General features: G+C 42.8%; 1 protein-coding gene across 1 annotated transcript in view; it reads left to right on the forward strand.

The window, feature by feature from the left end:
• Positions 1–18,580, forward strand: part of LOC122939367 (collagen alpha-6(VI) chain-like) — a 245,052-nt gene extending 226,472 nt beyond the window's left edge. Inside the window, exons 42-44 of the mRNA XM_044295433.1 lie at positions 3,557–3,733; positions 16,024–16,062; positions 18,030–18,580. Of these exons, the coding sequence (XP_044151368.1) occupies positions 3,557–3,733; positions 16,024–16,062; positions 18,030–18,196 (383 nt within the window). The 3' untranslated portion in view covers positions 18,197–18,580. The remainder of the gene's footprint in view (positions 1–3,556; positions 3,734–16,023; positions 16,063–18,029) is intronic.
• Positions 18,581–20,294: the final 1,714 nt, after the last annotated feature.

The raw sequence follows: 20,294 nt of genomic DNA on the forward strand, positions 1-20,294 counted from the left end.
TATGTTTATATCATTCTAACAAGATTTGTGCAAAAACATAGAAAAAGATTGTTTTATTGACAGATGCATTGCTGACATCTCCCACTTGCAACAACAGTTAACGTCTTAGTCACGCACTTCCAATGAACCATCTTAAAAAAAAAATGTTCTCTCAATGCATTTACAGAGTATCTTTCCAGATTAGTAATTTATCATTTTTATCAGTCATTCTTTCTGAAGACGGTGCTTTCCAGGGTATATCCCATCTTTCAGCTATGGGAACACTTACATCTCCCTAACAGTGGCGTCTCTAGCTTTCAAATTTTGGGGGGGCACACTGGGGGCCAGGACAAAAGTAGGGGGGGGGCAGCTATAACAACGATACATTTACACAAGTACGCTTTGAAATGCTGCGATACTTCACCCAATACCTAAAACCGCAACAGGGAAGAAAAGTCCAGCTGTCTGTGGCTGACACTTTTATAGAGAGGGGGATCTGTGGATGCCACATACCGTATATAGCATTTCCCTCTCCATAACAGTGTCATCCACAGATCTCCCTCCCTATAACAGTGTCATCCACAGATCTCCCTCCCCGCCTCTCACAGGAGTGTACATATATAACATAAACATATTTCACATGAACACTTACAGTTACTTGGCTTAGCCCTTGGTGATCTCGGACACCACTTCAACACTTGGCCGGGGGCTCGGCGGAGCTGATGTTGTGTTTTATCCTAATGAGAAAGATTTCATAATAAGGATTTGGAGAAGGGGCAGAGGGATAGCAGAGCAGGGAGAGGCTGGTGCTGCTACTAGGGGGTCATACCATGGGGGAGTAATAAAACCCACCATAATGCCCCCCAGTAGAAATAATTCTCCTTATAATGTGACAGTGCAAAAAATACCCCCCTATGCCCCCAGTTGAGCTAATGTCCCCCATAAAGTGCCAGTATAAAATACCCCTATATAGTGCCCCCACTGAATGCCTCCATAGTGCTCCTCTCCCCCCTTCCTGCTAGTGCCCCCCATAATGTACCAGTATAAAATGCCCCATATATCGTGCCCCAAAAATCCTGTACTCTAATCCTGAGAAATGCTTATTTAAATTTTTATGCAAACAAGATTTTCGGTGCACCATGGAGAAGGGAGGGGGGTGCTTTGCTTGGTGCACCATCCCTATGCCAGTAATGCCACTTGGTGACTCTTGTTTGACAGTCCTTGGGATTCTAGAGAAGGTAGCAATGACAAAGGGTGGAGCAGCATAAAAATAAAGATTTATTTAACAGGGTTGGAGGACCGGATTTTCACAAGAAAAGCATGGTTATGATTCACAGCACCTACCCTAAATTTCAGCATGCTTACTTTGAAACTGATTTTTCAGGTGACAGACTCCTTTTAATTGCTAATAACTAATTATTGAATGATATGGTTGGATGAGATGTATCAAAACTGTGCAAAGAAATAGTGGATTAGTTAACCAGTGCAACCACCTAATTTTTCACAGGACTAGTCAATCTTTCCTTTCCACCTCTTTGTGCACATCCCCCCACCCACTGTGTTTTTTAGTGTGCAATATAAAAATCACCCTGTTAACATTTGTACCACCGGATGGCGATGTGGGGAACACTATTGTTTCTGCATGAATTAGTTCAAGTTATTGTGCTTCTTATGCTAATTTGTTCAAATGTATCTCCCAAGCAAAGAGAACTATCTCACCAGTGCCACTTTGTTGAAGTGGTTCCTAATAAATTAAAATCCTACTTTTTAACAAGCATTGGGACAGGACAAGGAAAATAGTCAAGCCAAATATCCATCTGTAGACAGCTGTTTTATGGTGGAAGTGCTTCATGGTATGGAGACTTATTGCTCCATGCAAAAAGAATATGCAAAGAGGTATCTCCCATGGAAAAAAGAACCATCTCGCTAGCACCACCTTGTGTAAGTGGCTCTCTATCAAAAATCAACTTTTTTATCAAGACTAAGGCCTCTTTCAGGTGGGCGTTGCGGGAAAATGTGCGGGTGCGTTGCGGGAGCACACGCAATTTTTCTGCACGAGTGCAAAACATTGTAATGCGTTTTGCACGCGCGTGAGAAAAATCGGCATGTTTGGTACCCAAACATGGTTATAAGGGAAAATAATAGAAATAATAGCATTCTGAATACAGAGTAAAATAGCGCTGGAGGGGTAAAAAAAAATAAAAAAAATTTAACTCACCTTAGACCACTTGCTCGCATAGCCGGCATCTCCTTCTGTCTTCATCTTAGGTTTTTGTAGCAACAAGGACCTTTGGTGACGTCACAGTCATCACATGATCCATCACCATGGTAAAAGATCATGTGATGGATCATGTGATGACTGTGACATCACCAAAGGTCCTTGTTGCTACAAAAAGCTAAGATCAAGACAGAAGGAGATGGCGGCTACGCAAGCAAGTGGATTAAGGTGAGTTAAATTGTATTTTTTTTTAACCCTTTGAGCGCTATTTTACTATGCATTCTGTATTCAGAATGCTATTATTTTCCCTTATAACCATGTTATAAGGGAAAATAATAATGATTGGGTCTCCATCCCGATCGTCTCCTAGCAACCGTGCGTGAAAATCGCCCCGCATCCGCATTTGCGGATGCTTTCGATTTTCACGCAACCCCATTCACTTCTATGGGGCCTGCGTTGCGTGGATTATCGCACCGCAACGCACAAAGAGGAGCATGCTGCGATTTTCACGCAATGCATAAGTGATGCGTGAAAATCACTGCTCATGTGAACAGCCCCATAGAACTGAATGGGTCGTTATTCAGTGCGGGTGCAATGAGTTCACCTCACGCATTGCATCCGCGTGGAATACTCGCCCGTGTGAAAGGGGCCTAAGGGTACTTTCACACTAGCGTTTTTCTTTTCCGGTATTGAGTTTCGTCACAGGGGCTCAATACTGAAAAAAAAAAACGAATCAGTTTTATCCTAATGCATTCTGAATGGAGAGCATTCCGTTCAGTATGCATTAGGATGTCTTCAGTTCAGTTACGTTTTTTGGCCGGAGAAAATACAGCAGAATGCTGCAGTTTTCTTTCCGGCCAAAAATCCTGAACATTTGCCGGAATGCTGGATTCGGCATTAATTTCCATTGAAATGTATTAATGCCGGATTCGGTATTAAGTGTTCTGGAAAAATGGATCTGGTTCCCCGATCTGTGCATGCGCAGACATTTAAAGCTGTGAAAAAAATAAATGCTGGATCCGTTTTTTCCAGATGACGCATCCGGATCTGTCTCACAAATGCATCCGTTTGCGTCTGGATTGCCGGATCTGGCAGGCAGTTCCGGCGACAGAACTGCCTGCCGGAATCCTCTGCCGCAAATGTGAAAGTACCCTAAAGTGTGCTACATTGTGAAACAGATTGTATGGGGTTAGATATAACTAAGCAGGCTCTGGTCTTGATGTAAAGCATTGCTACCATATAACTAGTTATTTGGTCCGTGAAATGTTTAATGATATTTCTTTTTAATACTCTCAGTGGAACCATGCAGGATGTATATGTACGAAGCAAGGCTACTTATTATTATCCTGTCTGTTTTAGTTGTAGACAAGTGCTTGCTGGATGTTAGCCATGGCACAATATGCAGGGATGTCCAGCGCATGTGGTACTATATAAAAGCTATTGATGCATGCTCTCAGTTCTGGTATGGAGGTTGTGATGGCAATGGAAACAGATTTAGCACTGAGATTGAGTGTCTACAAGCATGCTCTTCCAAACGTAAGTCATATACATATATACTAAAAAGAATATATAAATTTAAATCCGGCTTTATTATTTTGGTCAAGAACTGATTCAAAGCTTGGAAATATATTTCTATGGAAAACAGACATGCAGTGCAGCAGTTAAATGTGAACTGTTAAAACTTGGATGGAAATACATTTAATTATCTCTTTATTGAAATCCAAACATTGAAAACAATATAATTCAGTGTTCAGTGGAAAGCCTTTTCCTGTCTAGATAGACCCATTTCCTTATGATGAGATCAGTTTTAGAGAATTTGTATTTGTATCTGTGCACTTTTTGTGAGTTTTCGTGTAGTTTCGTCTTATCAGTTGTCCCTGTTTTGGTGGTATGATCTCACTTTGTGTCTGACTGCCTCTACAATCTGTCCCATGTTCCATTTTATATTGTATCCCAAGGGTTCTTTTTTCTTTCCTTTCTCTAGCATGTTATTGTACATAAATTTATTAAATCTTTTTCACGTAGCTTGTAATCATTCTGGTCATGCTGTAAAAGAAATTGACCCTTCCTGACAGGCTTGCGCTTACTGTATACGCAATCAATGTAAAAAATGCAGTGTGTAGATGCACTTATTGACACGACTCAGAGGCATAGTTAGGGTTTCAGAAGAGGGGTGTCGAAAAACACATCTGATTGAGCCCATAACCCACTGAGACCCCTAAGGCACACCTTTGTTTTCAGTGAGTCCATCTCCACCTCTGCTTCTAGAGAGAGGCAGGATGTGGGATACATGCAGAAGAATTGCCAAAACATTTATGAGTGGGCCTCCAAACCACTGAGGCAACCTAAAGTGCATATTTGTTTTCAGCGAGTCCAGCTCCACCTCCACTTCTTCTTCTAGAGAGAGGCAGGATGTAGGACAGCAACAGAGGCAGGGACAATGCCAAAATCTTAATCCAACCCCCTTCCCCCAAGGCCTTAGCACTAAAGACATATTTTCATGGACATTATATCCAGTGCTACTGTCACGGCTGTGGATGGGGAAAACCCTCAGCCGTGCGATGCCAGAAGATGGATGGTCGATTCAAGGCCAGGACAGGAATCAGGGAGCAGGTCACCTCCTATCAATCCCTAATTCTGACCCTGTCTCCTAGCCGTATGAGCCGACCCTGATGGTAGGAGGGCTCATACTACGGAACCTGATATTCCTGCAAGCCCTCAGGGTGGCCCTGGACTAGGAGCTGGGTAAGACTACCTGTTCCTCCCAGATACGGACGAACAGGAGTCTCACTGGCCAAGCTATATAAAGAATGGGGAAACATAAACAGACATATGGCAATGGCAGATAAGTGCAACTAGTACCACACCTACCTGCCACCGACACAGAGCCTGGAACCCATGTATAAGTGCTGCTGTCCACAACAACACAAAAGACACAGCACACAACACACATCACACGGGAACCCAGGAAACCATATGCTGCAATAAATAAAGACCAAAGAAACATCTACTTAACACCATACATGAAGCTTATGACCACAAGGGTGGCCCCCACTGGCAGATGGTATAACACAGGAGGCGGACTCCAGCTAGCCATGGCTGAAGTACCCCTCAGACTAGTGATCTTCACTGAGGCTTTATAGGCCCAATTAGCCACACCCACACAGACACACACAGTTTTCACACACACAGAAGGGATTTAACCCTTCCAACACAAAGCAAGGGAAGATGGCCACTTAAAGGGGAAGTACACACATAAACACACACTTCACCTGTTGCCGCGGGCAACGGCATGCATGGCAACCATGTCCTGGGGATCAGCCAGGAGGCCGAGACACTGCCACCACATGCAAACAACACCAAACGTAGTCACGGGCAACCAAGTGAAGGAAAGTGTCACTACACACACCATAAGTGTGTCCATAATATGACAGCTACCAAACATATAGAAGAATAAAGCACCATATGATTCTTATATCCAGTGACATCTCCTCTTCTAATACAGATGTTCTTTTCCTTCCTTCCTTCCTTCCTTCCTTCCTTCCTTCCGTCTCCATTCAAAGTAGTCCGTAATGATTACATCTTTCAGCTACATCTCATCTCTGCAGAGTTTGCCACACAGATATCTTTGGTTCTTCTTTTTTCCATCACTCCCCTCTTGGTCCCCCTAGCCAGCTGCTACCCCTAATACTGTGCTGCAGGAATAATAATGCTATACAGAATATTTCACCAACTATAATAGCACTTGCTAAAGGCCCACCAATAGTAATAATTCTCTCCCAGATCTCCCTCATTAGTAACAAAAAACCTGATAGCGACAATGCTCCCCTAGTAGAATTTTTTCCCAAAGTGTCCCCCGTAGTTATAATTCCCCTTTTAGTGCCTCTAGTCGGAATAATGCCCCAAAAATGCACTCAGTAGCTATGATACTGCTATAGTGTTCCCAGTAATTATAATGCTCCCCTTTAGTGGTCCAATAGCCTTAATGCCCTCTATTGTGCTACTAGTAACCTTATGTCCCTTAAAGTGCCTCCAATAGTTATCATGCCCTCTAAAATGCTCTCAATAGTTATAGTGCCCCTACAGTGCCCACAGTAGTTATCATGCTCTCTTAAAATGTCCCCAGTATTAATAATGCTATAGATAACGATTGTATACCTACGGTATATTTAACACATCATGGACAAGTATGCAAGTAAATAAATTTTTCCTGCGGTAAGAAGTATATAGGATATCAGATCTTGAAACAGCACTAGGATGCTGTTACAAAACTGTTATTCACCCTGTTAGTCTGAATGGATGAAGCACATGGTGAGAACAATGGATGGCGGCCATTTTAACTTACAGACACTGTTCGGACTTTTCTACACGGTGCCATCTTGCCGGTATTTGGTGCCCAAAGACATCATTCAGTAGTTTGAAACTACCAAACAAGGGACACGTTTATTAGTAACTATTTTCTGTATAACTTGTATATTTTCGGTGTAACTGGCATAAAACTGTATCTTCCAAACTACTGAACGGATCTGGGTGAATTTCGGATATGTGGTTCACCCAGATCCCCCGGTTCTGAGGATATACTTGTTATGGGGTTATTGCATGTTTTGGGGTTCCTGTGATATGTTTTATAAAACTGTATTTCTCTGCCTTTGATAATTATATTCGTCATTGTGTTCAATGGTCATCATCGGCAGAGGGGAGGTTTTTGTGTGGGTGTGTTTCCATTGTCCCATTGTGTGTTTAAATGGTGATGTCTGTCCTGTTGTCTCCACATGTGTATTGGCGATTTCCCTTTTGTCCTGAGAGATAATTGGATTGTCTTCGGTCGTCTCCGGGACAGAGGGGAGGAAACCATGATGCATTGTGGGGATGTGTTGTATCTGCAACAAACGGTAATAAAAACCAGGCTGGGTGTGCCAGCACTTCAGACCTAGTTTGACCTTCAAATTGCAGCCTCGCCTCGTTTTGTGGGGGAAAGATTATCCTAGCTATAAGATAGCTAGTGGGATTGTTCTACATTTACAGGATCCTTCTGGATATCGAGACGAAGCGGCTCCTCTCTCTCTCTCCCTAAACAGAGATCCAGACTATCCAAGCGGTCCAGCTTCCAGCTAGCCTGGGAGTAACCGTAACATTTGGTGGCAGCAGTGGGATTGTCCTGGATTTCCTAGGAGAGGTACTGAACGGATGGAGAGCGCTTACGAAAAATTGAAACGTGCGACCCTAAAGGATTTACTCGAAAGCAGAGGGGGGAGCGCCAGCAACCGTCCGAGAAGGGAACTGATCGCAGAATTAACCAAATTGGATCAGGGCTTCACGATGGCAGAAACCCCGACCACGAGTGGTGACGAAAAGACCAGGATTGTTCGGGAGAGGCTCTCGCTATACGGGCCGAACCCACCTATGGAACTGGTGCAGCAGTTGATGGCAGAAGCGGACGAGGATATACGGAAGGCTCGAGCCCACGAACTCAGCCTAGTGACCGCACACCGCAATGCCGAAGCACCGCAGGTAATCGTTCCTGTCGAAAACGCCGGGAGGCCAAAGATACCCTATGCGGCTTTTAGACCCTTCCTAGAGAGCGAGACAGGAATCAATGAATATTTGGCGGACTTCAAAAGGCAATGTGCCCTGCACCAGATTCCCAACAGAGAGTGGCCCACGATATTGTCTGGGAAACTATCCGGGCGAGCTCTGGAAGCATTTCGGACTCGCTGAGGGCGCTGAGGAAGTGACACAGTATGCGCTGGTCAAAGAGACACTGTTGCGGCGGTACGCTGTAACTCCTGACACGTATCGCCGACAATTTCGTAGCACGAGAAAGAAGCCTAACGACACACATATGGAATGGGCGCACCTAATGCGGAGAGCGGCAAATCACTGGATGAGCGGAAGTAAAGCTGTGACTGGTGAGGAAATTTTACAATTATTTCTCTTAGAACATTTTTATAACTGCATGGAGCAGCAGGGGAAGGAATGGCTGCGAGACAGACGACCTTCTACCTTAGAAGAAGCAGCCAAATTGGCCGATGAACATTACGACTCCCGTCTACACGAACCCACGAACTACCAAACCCCAGCACGGGTCGAACACCAAGATGTTTACCATACGTCGCCACGTACCGAATTCCGAGCCCGGTGCCCGCTGGGCCCATACGGTACTCAGGACCACCGAATAACAACTCTGATCGTCCCAGACCGACCTGCTACCGATGCAATCAACCAGGGCACCGCATGGCTAGCTGCCCCCTTAATGCACACCAGACCCCCCGGAATTATAATTACCCCTCTGGGTCATCTCATCCTGCCCAGACGCTCTGTGTTAACCAAGAGGCCCCTATGGAGGAATATTTGGGACCACTTCACGAAGCAGATCCTGTATATGCTGCTTCGGATAACCGCCAGCACCATCGGCAGAAAGTACGGCTCGAGGGGCAATCTACCGAGGGGTTAAGAGACACGGGGGCTACCATTACACTGGTCCAGAGCCATTTGGTGCCGGGGCACAAGCGATCATTGCAGACTGTGGCCGTTAGAGTGGCGGGGGGGGGATGTGTACAAAATTCCGACCGCTAAAGTACATCTTGATTGGGGAGCGGGAAAGGGGGTCGTGAACGTGGGCATAATGGATAATTTACCTGCCAAAGTACTACTGGGCAACGATTTGGGCCCCATGACTTCTGCCTATGCTCCAGTATACAACAACGAGGCGAACCCAGTGACTACCTGGGCCCAAGCCCGAACGGAGCGAGAACTCTCACCAGTGCGGGAGACACAGGTAAGACCTACCCCGACCTTGACTGACCCGTTAGGTCCCATACCCTGGGACACCCCAGATGCTTTCGAAACAGAGTCTAAGACTGACCCGACATTACAAAAGTACCGTGAACGAGCAGAGACCGGAGGGAGCGGGTCAGATAACGAAACCTTTTTATGGGAAAAGGGATAACTATATCGCTTGACGGAGAAAAGGGGACAGCATAGGCGACAGCTGGTAGTGCCCCACAAATACAGTCGAGAAATACTCAAGATAGGACACGACATTCCCTTGGCAGGCCACCTAGCTGTAACCCGCACACTACACCGCATTACTCACACGTTCTTTTGGCCAGGGGTACACGCTGATGTTAGGACTTATTGTAATACCTGCGATGTGTGTCAACGAGTAGGGAGGAGAGGCGATCACCCTAAAGCTCATCTAGTAAATATGCCCATTGTGGAGGAACCCTTCAGCAGGGTTGCTATTGACCTAGTGGGACCGCTGGCTACCCCTAGTCCCTCCGGTAAGCGCTACATTCTTACCGTAGTGGACTACGCTACCAGGTACCCTGAAGCTGTCGCCCTATCCAACATCCAAGCGGATACGGTAGCGAATGCGCTGGTGCAGGTGTTCTCCCGAGTAGGCTTTCCGAAAGAAATCCTGTCCGACCGAGGCACCCAATTTACTGCCGAATTGACTCAGCAACTCTGGCAGGTTTGCAAAATTAAGTCCCTCCTGAGCTCTCCATACCACCCCCAGACAAACGGACTTTGTGAAAGGTTCAATGGGACCCAAACAAATGCTCAAAACGTTTACTCAGGAATACCGAGACTGGGAGCGTTTTCTGCCGCACCTCCTATTTGCTTATCGGGAGGTGCCCCAGGAAACGACCGGGTTCTCTCCCTTCGAGTTGCTCTACGGAAGAAAGGTACGGGGACCCCTAAACCTGATTCGGGAGCACTGGGAGGGAGAGATGGAGACTGACGGTGTCCCCATTGTGCCGTACATGCTGGAACTCAGGGACCGAATGGAGCAATTAGCCAAATCAGTGCAGGCTAACCTCCAATCGGCCCAGAGAAGACAGAAGGTATGGTACGATCGGGGGACCCGAAAGAGAATCTTTACCATAGGGCAAAAGGTGTTAGTGCTTAAGCCAGTTAAGACAGACAAATTGCAGGCGTCCTGGCAGGGCCCCTACCAGATAGTGGAGAAAAGGGGAGACACCACTTACGTAATAGCTAGCTGCCATGACAGCAATCTTAGAAAGACATTCCATGTGAACATGCTCAAGGAATATCTTGAGCGGCCGGAGAACGTGACGGCCGTATGCTATCCCCCTCAGGAAGACCCCGACAGTCTACCCATTCCAGATCTGTTAGAAAAGAGTCCCGAAGCAGATATAGTAGCTCAGGTCAAGATAGGGGACCGACTTAGCCCCACTGAAAGGGAGCAGCTTAATAAACTCCTGCAGTCCCAAAGCCCGACCTTCTCCCAGAAGCCAGGGTACACTACCTTAACCACCCACCAGGTAGATACCCCGGGACAAGCTCCTTTACGCCAGGCTCCTTACCGAATCCCTGAGGCAGTTAGGACAGGGATGAAGAAGGAGATCGATGAGATGCTCCAACTCAGGGTAATTGAGCCCTCCGATAGTCCCTGGGCTTCCCCAGTGGTCCTGGTGCCCAAGAAAGATGGTACAACCCGGTTTTGCGTAGACTATCGGAGGCTCAATGAAAAGACAGTGACGGATGCTTACCCTATGCCCAGGGTAGACGAGCTACTCGATCGTATAGCCAGGGGAAATTATCTGACCACCATTGACCTCTGCAAAGGTTACTGGCAGATCCCCCTGGCCCAGGAGGCTGTCCCCAAGTCGGCATTTGTCACCCCGTTCGGCTTATATCATTTTAAGGTAATGCCGTTTGGGATGAAGAATGCCCCAGCTACATTCCAGCGCTTGGTCGATAGGCTCCTGGATGGCTTCCAGAGTTTTGCTTGTGCATACCTGGACGACATAGCGATCCACAGTGAGTCCTGGGAGGACCACTTAGCTCACATAGGAATGGTTCTGGATCAGATCCGGGCTGCTGGCCTGACTCTGAAGACAGAAAAATGCCACTTTGGGATGGCCGAGGTACAGTACCTGGGTCACCGGGTGGGGTGTGGGAAACAGCGACCAGAACCGGCCAAGATAGAAGCTGTCGCCAATTGGCCCACCCCCACCACTAAGACTCAGGTCCTAGCATTCCTGGGCACAGCAGGGTACTACAGACGGTTTGTACCAGACTACAGCACACTTGCCAAACCCCTGACTGATCTGACCAAGAAAAACTTACCTCGACAGGTCCTGTGGTCTCCCCACTGTGAAACGTCTTTCCAAGCTCTCAAAAATGCTCTTGTTAACGCTCCTGTCTTGGCGGCCCCAGCCCTTAACAAGCGTTTTATCGTCCATACAGACGCTTCCATGTTCGGGCTGGGAGCTGTCCTCAGCCAAGTAGGCGAAGACGGAGGGGAGCACCCAGTTGTCTACATTAGCCGTAAGCTCCTGCCACGCGAAGTCAGCTATGCAGCGGTAGAAAAAGAGTTCGATCCTCCCAGATCTCCTCCTCTACAGGGTTTAAGATGATACGAAGAATAGTGAAGCACCCTTGAGAATCTTATCTTTAAAAGGATTTATTCTACTTACAACAGATCAGTAGACAAAAGGCATAAAATACAAGTAGATCGTCACAATCCTGCCCGACCCGGGTTTCGCTGCCTCGCTTCTTCAGGGGCAATGCTGTAAGATAGCTAGTGGGATTGTTCTACATTTACAGGATCCTTCTGGATATCGAGACGAAGCGGCTCCTCTCTCTCTCTCCCTAAACAGAGATCCAGACTATCCAAGCGGTCCAGCTTCCAGCTAGCCTGGGAGTAACCGTAACAGATGCATTTTACTTCTTTTCTGATACAAATACATAATACTCCCCATATATTGTTCAAGATTTGCTCCTACACAAAGCACTGCTTGTGTGACCCTCCTCCCCCTGCTCCACCCAGTCACATGGAGCAGCACACTAAACTGTATAACTGCAGGCTGGTCAAAACCTTCTGGATTGGGTCAGAAGTCTGCGGGAGCCAGGAAATAGAGAAAAAAAAAACTAATTTTGTTTGTAGCATGTAGCTCTGCAGCCTCCCGCTAGTTGCCACCCTAGGCACTGGACCTCCAGTAACTAGTGTGAAATATGGCCCTGAACTCTCCACATTATTTGATTAAAGATTCTTGACTAAATGTATATCCAGGGATCTTTTACAAGTTTTTTGTTGGATTTATGAAATGTTATTATGGTACATGCACACGTTCAGGATTCATATGCAATATGCATATGAAATATGCAGGTGTTTGCAGGCAAATCTGTGCGGTCAATCCGCATCAATTGGTGTGGATTTGCATGCGGATTTTCCACATGTGGATTTAACTAAGTGAATGGAGAAAATCCGCGCAGAAAAAAATCTGCATTGTGTGCATTGAGAATTTCAAATTCTCACAGAATACAATATACATAACCTACAGTGTGGATTTTCCGCACACAAATCTGCGTGGAAAATCCGTACGCAATCCTAATCGCAAGCATTTAGCCTATACCTCAAAATCACTTTTGTAATCAGGTAAAAGAAAGTGAATGTTTACCATGTTACTTGTAGGTACTATATTCTGTGCTGATTGGTTTCTTATTATATCCTTATAGTGCTTCAAGCTTCTTGAACCTCCATCTCTTCAGCACAGTCATAGACTTAAATGATAAATATTTGGCTGCCCATGGGCCCCACTGGGGGGCTTACTGCATGTTGTATTATAATTGGGTTAAATCTTTAAACAGTGTGTATTAATTTCCCCTAGTATATACTGCAGGCAGCACAATTTTTAGATTTTATCTATGTGGCAGATTTATAAAAAACATCCTAAAAGAAAAACGATCTTTGTTGCCTATTGTAACAAATCACAGCACCGTCCCAATCTTCTCTCAGTCTATTTCTCTCTGCAACTCCAACAGCCACAGTCACACTGAGCACTTCCCTGGCTCCTCGCTTCCACTCCTTAGGTTGTCACATCAGCTGTTGTCCCCCATGGTAGCTGTTATGCCTTATCCTCTAGCAGATACAGTACAGACCAAAAGTTTGGACACACCTTCTCATTCAAAGAGTTTTCTTTATTTTCATGACTATGAAGGCATCAAAACTATGAATTAACACATGTGGAATTATATACATTACAAACAAGTGTGAAACAACTGAAAATATGTCATATTCTAGGTTCTTCAAAGTAGCCACCTTTTGCTTTGATTACTGCTTTGCACGCTCTTGGCATTCTCTTGATGAGCTTCAAGAGGTAGTCACCTGAAATGGTCTTACAACAGTCTTGAAGGAGTTCCCAGAGATGCTTAGCACTTGTTGGCCCTTTTGCCTTCACTCTGCGGTCCAGCTCACCCCAAACCATCTCGATTGGGTTCAAGTCCGGTGACTGTGGAGGCCAGGTCATCTGGCGCAGCACCCCATCACTCTCCTTCATGGTCAAATAGCTCTTACTTTCAAAGTTTTCCCAATTTTTTGGCTGACTGACTGACCTTCATTTCTTAAAGTAATGATGGCCACTCGTTTTTCTTTACTTAGCTGCTTTTTTCTTGCCATAATACAAATTCTAACAATCTATTCAGTAGGACTATCAGCTGTGTATCCACCTGACTTCTCCTCAACGCAACTGATGGTCCCAACCCCATTTATAAGGCAAGAAATCCCACTTATTAAACCTGACAGGGCACACCTGTGAAGTGAAAACCATTTCAGGTGACTACCTCTTGAAGTTCATCAAGAGAATGCCAAGAGTGTGCAAAGCAGTAATCAAAGCAAAAGGTGGCTACTTTGAAGAACCTAGAATATGACATATTTTCAGTTGTTTCACACTTGTTTGTTATGTATATAATTCCACATGTGTTAATTCATAGTTTTGATGCCTTGAGTGTGAATCTACAATTTTCATAGTCATGAAAATAAAGAAAACTCTTTGAATGAGAAGGTGTGTCCAAACTTTTGGTCTGTACTGTATGTTTACTCTCTTATTCTTTATGACACACTGTGATGTCATAATATCATTATTTGACTGTCACTTTTCTGAAAAGAATCACAACCACTGACTTTGTAGAAGTTACTATCAATGGCACACATGTGATAACATTCAATACTACTAGGACATGTTTAATTGCAGTTTTCCATGCATAATTAATTGTGCTGAGTCTCAGGGATTCCAACCAATCAAAAACTGATGGCTTACCATAAAGATAAGCCATTAGTGTTATTTATCTGATGAACCCCTTTAAACCTCGTAAAGAGATTGCATATTGCTAGTATATGCCATCACTTTAAGGTTGGTGGTGGGCTGAATTCTTGGCACCCCACCAATCCATAAAATAAAGTAAAAGCTGAGTTGGTGTTGTTCAACTGAAAAGGGGCTAGCTAAGGTTAGCTGTCCAGCAGCAGAATGATACCGAAACGGGATGCAGTGCTAAATCATTGCCAGGATCGTGAGGGTCACAGATATTCACTGATCATAGATGGATGGCATATGCTAGTATTAAGATGGGAAAATTCCGATAATGCTGCTGCTTTTTGTTACCTAACCAGAATGGTTTGTGTTTATGTCACCATGAAGTGTATTGTCTTTTTATGTTGTCTTTAACTGGCCTCTATTTTTCTCTTCTCTCTGTGGTGGGAGTTCTTTTAAGTGAAATGCATTGAATGCATTTTTAGTGTTACTTTAAGTACTGTATAATACAATCCCATTATACACTGTATACTTGTTATTATATATTATATACATAAGCAGAGATGAGCAAATTGATTTTAAATTTACCTTATTAATTTAGAATTTCCCATAAATTCAGTTTCCAAACAAGACTGAAGTTTTTTATTTTATTTGATTCAGGTGAATCGCTCAACATGGCATATACCATTTTACATATTATTCCAGTAGTGAGCAAATTGAGAAAGAGAGAGTCTTTTTAAATAAATTAATTTTTCTATATTTAAAGCTACAGTACTAGTTTTTCTATCATGCTGGAACTAGCAGTGCAATTTACATTTTAAAAAGTCATATATGCTGGCTGATTCTTTTTTAAGCATTATATAAAAGCATTATATAAAAATGTTCAAAATTTTATTTCAAATACTAGACCGGATGCATTTTGCAGTGTCATGGTCAGCATATAATTTCCCTGCACATCTCCTACACAGCCTCACATCTCCTGCTTTATCCATCTGGTTATATATTGTACTGCTGCTACTTATGAAAAAGAGCTAATTTTTTAACAGCTTGTTCAGAGCAAGCCATTGCTTTTTTGATACTACTATGTGTAAGAAAACCTGCGGTCACCTGCCCTGATCAAGGAATCATTTTTTTGATCACTTGTTCAGAACAAGCTGCCCCATAAAGTCAGTCAGTGGTAGGTGGGACTCACAGCCTCCTCCCTCCTCCCATTGTATGTGTGATTTCACACTGGAGGTAACTGGGTGTTGTTCCCTGTATGTCAGACCTTATGCCCCTATAATTGCCCATATGGCCCCTGTAATTGACCATACAGCACAGGTAGATTAGTGTTAGGTCCCGTGCAACTTTGAGATACCTTGACGGGGTGTGCAGGCTCCGATATGTTCTTGATATAAAAATATATTGGCGAAAGTCTCATTTTAATATCAGTGTGAGGGTTTAGCCATATATTGTCAATTGCATTTACAATTGTAGTGCACCATTTTTTGCAAATCTCTGTTTTATATAACTAATCACATCCACACATTTGGCTATCATATGTAGGATGTCTTTGTGGTACATGTGGTCCTCCATTGTATGCATTTTTGCTGGGATTGCTGTTGGCAGCAGACCACATGTAGGATTTGCTCCCCCAGTTAGAAATGCGCAACAACATATGGGGTTTTGAGCATTTTCAGAATTTAAGACCACTTTATTCTGTTATTCTAATTCTAATTATAACCTTACATGTTACATATTTTTGATATGTCATTTCTTTATAATCAGGTCAAACCACAAATCAGGGATTACAAGTACGCAATAAAGGTAGGTTATAATATAATTTTTGTACATATACAATGCGTAGTGTACCACATGCAGTGTAGTTTTTCCAATGCAGGCTGAGGCTCAAAGTTACAGCGAATTGAAACACGCATTAGGAATAATCTATTTTAGGGAGACTTTTTCTGTAGCTGGCACCTTTAGGTGGTGAGCAGAAGCTGCTATCATAGAAAGTTATCACTCCTTAGGAGACTGTCACATAAAAATTTGTGAAGGAGACGTATACAATATACAAGAAATTGCAGAGGTCGACTCACCCATGGACTTTGTACATAATTCACTCCTCTCTTATGAATAAGATAAAGTGTACGGAAAGAGTCCATGAACTGACTTTTGGGTGACAATGAATAAATCCAAAGAAAAATAAAGTGTCTTCCAGCACTCACAGGTTCTTTTGTTAAAATCTGTATTTTTATTGTAGACCCATTGAAATCCATTAAAATATTGGTTAGTGATTATATTCCAATAAACCATTGGTAGTACACATATCCAAATAAAACGCTAGACAAGCATGGACACACTAGGAGGGTTTTAAAGAAATTTTTTGTTTCTCAACATGTAACGTGTTGCAGAGTGACCAACACCCCTTCTTTAGACAACAGAGACTTCTTGAATTGTGTTCATTCTCATCCTTTGATAATGCCTGAGTGACCATCTCCAGAAAAGTGATGAATTCTTATTTCTTGTACTACATGCCACTTTTAATATTTTGTAGATCAGGGGGCTTTCTACATTCTGTTATGTGGATAATTGCCTTTTGGGTCTTTTTACAGAGACATGGGCTGAATGGGGACAAATATTCATATTCACAATCTATATCCCCCCACAGTAGGATGATAGGTACACTTAAAAGTATGGTACTAATACCTGAGCACTACCTGCAAATTTGAATTGCCATTGGACACTGCAGGTGGGCAGGACTTCAGCTGTTCAGCAGCCATGGCATGGAAACCAGGCCTAAATGTCATATTCTTTGGAACCAATACCATCATAATGAAATGTCCAAGATCAGATCTTCTTTCCCTTTTTTTGTCTTCTCTTTAATTATTTACGTGCTGTTTATGATGGTTTGGTTGTTTATGTCTACTTCTACACAGAATCTTTTTGTTTAATGCATCTTGTCCGTGCATTTCTATTACTGCTTTTGTATATTGAAAACTTTTTCAAAATTTAGATAAAAATAAATACAAAAACAATGTTCATGAGGTTAAGGACATTGAAAAGTCTCCTGGAAAACAGGGCTTGAAATAATTTAACAAAATATGTATAACTCACATGGAAAACCTGCCATCATTCAAGCTTCATGGCTTCAGTGCTCCAGCTGATCTCTGTTGCTGTCCTGCGGTCATGACATTGAGACTACCCACATGTGACCACTGCCGTCAATGAACAATTATTGGTTGCAGTGCGCCAAGTCACAACATCATCACTACTGGACAGCCATAGAGACTGGCAGGAGTACCAGAGCAGCAGGAATATTCCAAATGAGTAATCTTGTGAATGATTTTGTTATTTAAGCATGCTTCCTCTATTTTTAAATGCCCAGCTGCCGATGCAAATTTACTGTCGGGAAAGGGTTAACTTCCAAGCCTTCACACTGAGATTGGGCCACCGAGTGGGAAAAATATGGCAAAGTGGCCTGGGTATACTTGGTTTATAGTGATTCGTGAAAAATGTGTACATAACAAATCAAATTACTTGGTGAATTTCACCGAGGCATCCAAATCAAATTTTTCAAAACTTCACTCATCTCTATTTACAATAGTTCAGATTCTATAGATTCAGAATTACATGTGATTGGATTCAGGAGAATTTTTGCAGAGAGAGGGAGTGAAAGACGGGGAGAGAGGAACAGGGAGGGAGCGGGTCCGAATAACATCACACACTTAATTTCACAAATGCACTTATCACTACTATTAACACATGGAACACTTTTTTTTTTTAATTCTCAGATTTCTGCACATTGAAGCAAGAAGAAGGAGACTGTCAAGATTATGAACTGAAGTGGTGGTACAATGCAGACCTAAATGAGTGTGTTCAGTTCTGGTACGGAGGCTGCGCAGGAAACGAAAATCGATTTGATACTCAAGAAGAGTGCGAGGTCACTTGTTCATCGTAGGGCGGTTTCATTAGATCCCTGTGCACATTAGGGCCATCTCAAAACTAGCAATTATGTTCAGAATTTAAAGAGATTTCACATTTATACAGTCAAGAAACTAATCTTAAAGGTAAAATCAGTCTCACATGTGGCGAAATACAGTTGTAAAAGTTATAGCTCAACATTTGTATATAGATTTTCTTTTTTATTTAAAAATATAAAATTGCAAACGTTAAATGTTGAATCAATTTAAAATGCAATTTGTTTGTTATACTTCAAAACTTTAGGCTACTTTCACACGAGCGTTTTTTGCGGATCCGTCATGGATCTGCAAAAACCCTTTTGTTACAATAATACAACAGCATGAATGGATCTGGTTGTAATATGTCTTCTATAGCCATGACGGATCCGTCTTGAACACCATTGAAAGTCAATGGGGGAAGGATCCGTTTTCTATTGTGCCAGATTGTGTCAGAGAGAACTGATCCGTCCCCATTGACTTACATTGTGTGCCAGGACGGATCAGTTTGGCTTCGCTTCGTCAGGCGGACAGCAAAACGCTGCAGGCAGCGTTTTGGTGTCCGCCTCCGGAGCGGAATGGTTACTGAACGGAGACAAACTGATGCATTCCGAGCGGATCCTTTTCCATTCAGAATGCATTAGGGAAAAACGGATCCGTTTTGGACCGCTTGTGAGAGCCCTGAACGAATCTCACAAACGGAAAGCCAAAACGCCAGTGTGAAAGTAACCTTTGATGTCTACAGAAGGATCATTTTTTCAGACCAGGCATTTTACAGACGGCAAGGTGATACTTGAAGGGTATCGTACTATGGAAATTTTAATATAAATTGGTTTGAAAATAATTTCAGGCTTTGCCCACACAGAAGAATACAAAATCCATGACAAATATGATGGATCTCTTAATGATTCTTTTTATACATATATTATATCATCAAAAGTAGGACTATAAAAGGGGGAGGGGGTTCTAAAAGTGCTGTCAGTCCTTGTGGAGTCAGCAATATGTCCCCAGTTATGCTTGCTTAGCAAGCCTTCTCTACATGCATTACATCATTTATTCATATGGTGGTCCTGCATAACAGTTTTTGAATCTATGGATTGAAAATAGATGATTGGAAAAATTGTGTTTGAGGAGGCCAAAGGAGTACCCGTGTGGTCTACTAAGATCACTATGCAGCAATATCTCATGTTGCATCTACTTATTGAACCACTCACTAATAACGATTACAGTAGACTCATCAATGAAGATCAACTAAAAATGATAATTTTATAATTTATCAATCATCTCCACACAAGTCAATTATAATTACAATTGTGTTTAAAGGAGGGAATTATTAGCCAATGTAAGTGCTTTTATGGGTTCAGGGAGATGAAAAGGTTAATGGGGATATTCGTAATAGAAGGATATCTAACTTTATTGTTAAAGGATATCCGTCAGCAGTATCAACCCTAGCAAGCCAGCCATAATGTCTGGTAAGGCTGACCCTGCTTATTAAAAATTATTTTTTTTTCTTTGCCTGACCTGTTTTTATTTTTATAAGAAATAAATGTTTTCAAAAATATGCAAATAAGGGCTTAAGTACAACTTTTGTCAAAAAGTTATGGAAACCCAACAGAACCTGACACAAGTGTGAGGAGATCCCTAGTTTTATTGTCTTTGATATTTGTGGAGAGACCAAATAAACTTTTCACTTCTTGAAATATGTTGTTTAATGATGTAGGAGTGGTGCTCAAGAATTATAGTTGTTGTACAGAGAACATGTACAATTTTATTTTTTTGCCTCTTTGTTATCTAAATAAAGTATTTTATGAGATTTACATTAGATGTTGCTTTTTAACCTGTTGTGGTGTTATCACAAATCATGCTTTTAAAATCATTCATATTTGCATTTCCACACTAATTGGATATATTTAAAGAATTAGTAATGCACTAAAGTAATGCACAAACAATATATTTAGAGGTTTTTCTGCTTTTAAGAGGGTCAAGTAAATTATCCCCCTTCAAGTAAAAAGACTGAGACTGCTTGATTGTTTTTTCCCTATCATTTTGCACTCAGTACCCCATGATGACAAAATGAAAAACAGAATGTTTGACATTTTT

Source organism: Bufo gargarizans, chromosome 5, assembly GCF_014858855.1.
Source record: "Bufo gargarizans isolate SCDJY-AF-19 chromosome 5, ASM1485885v1, whole genome shotgun sequence".
NCBI lineage: Eukaryota > Metazoa > Chordata > Amphibia > Anura > Bufonidae > Bufo > Bufo gargarizans.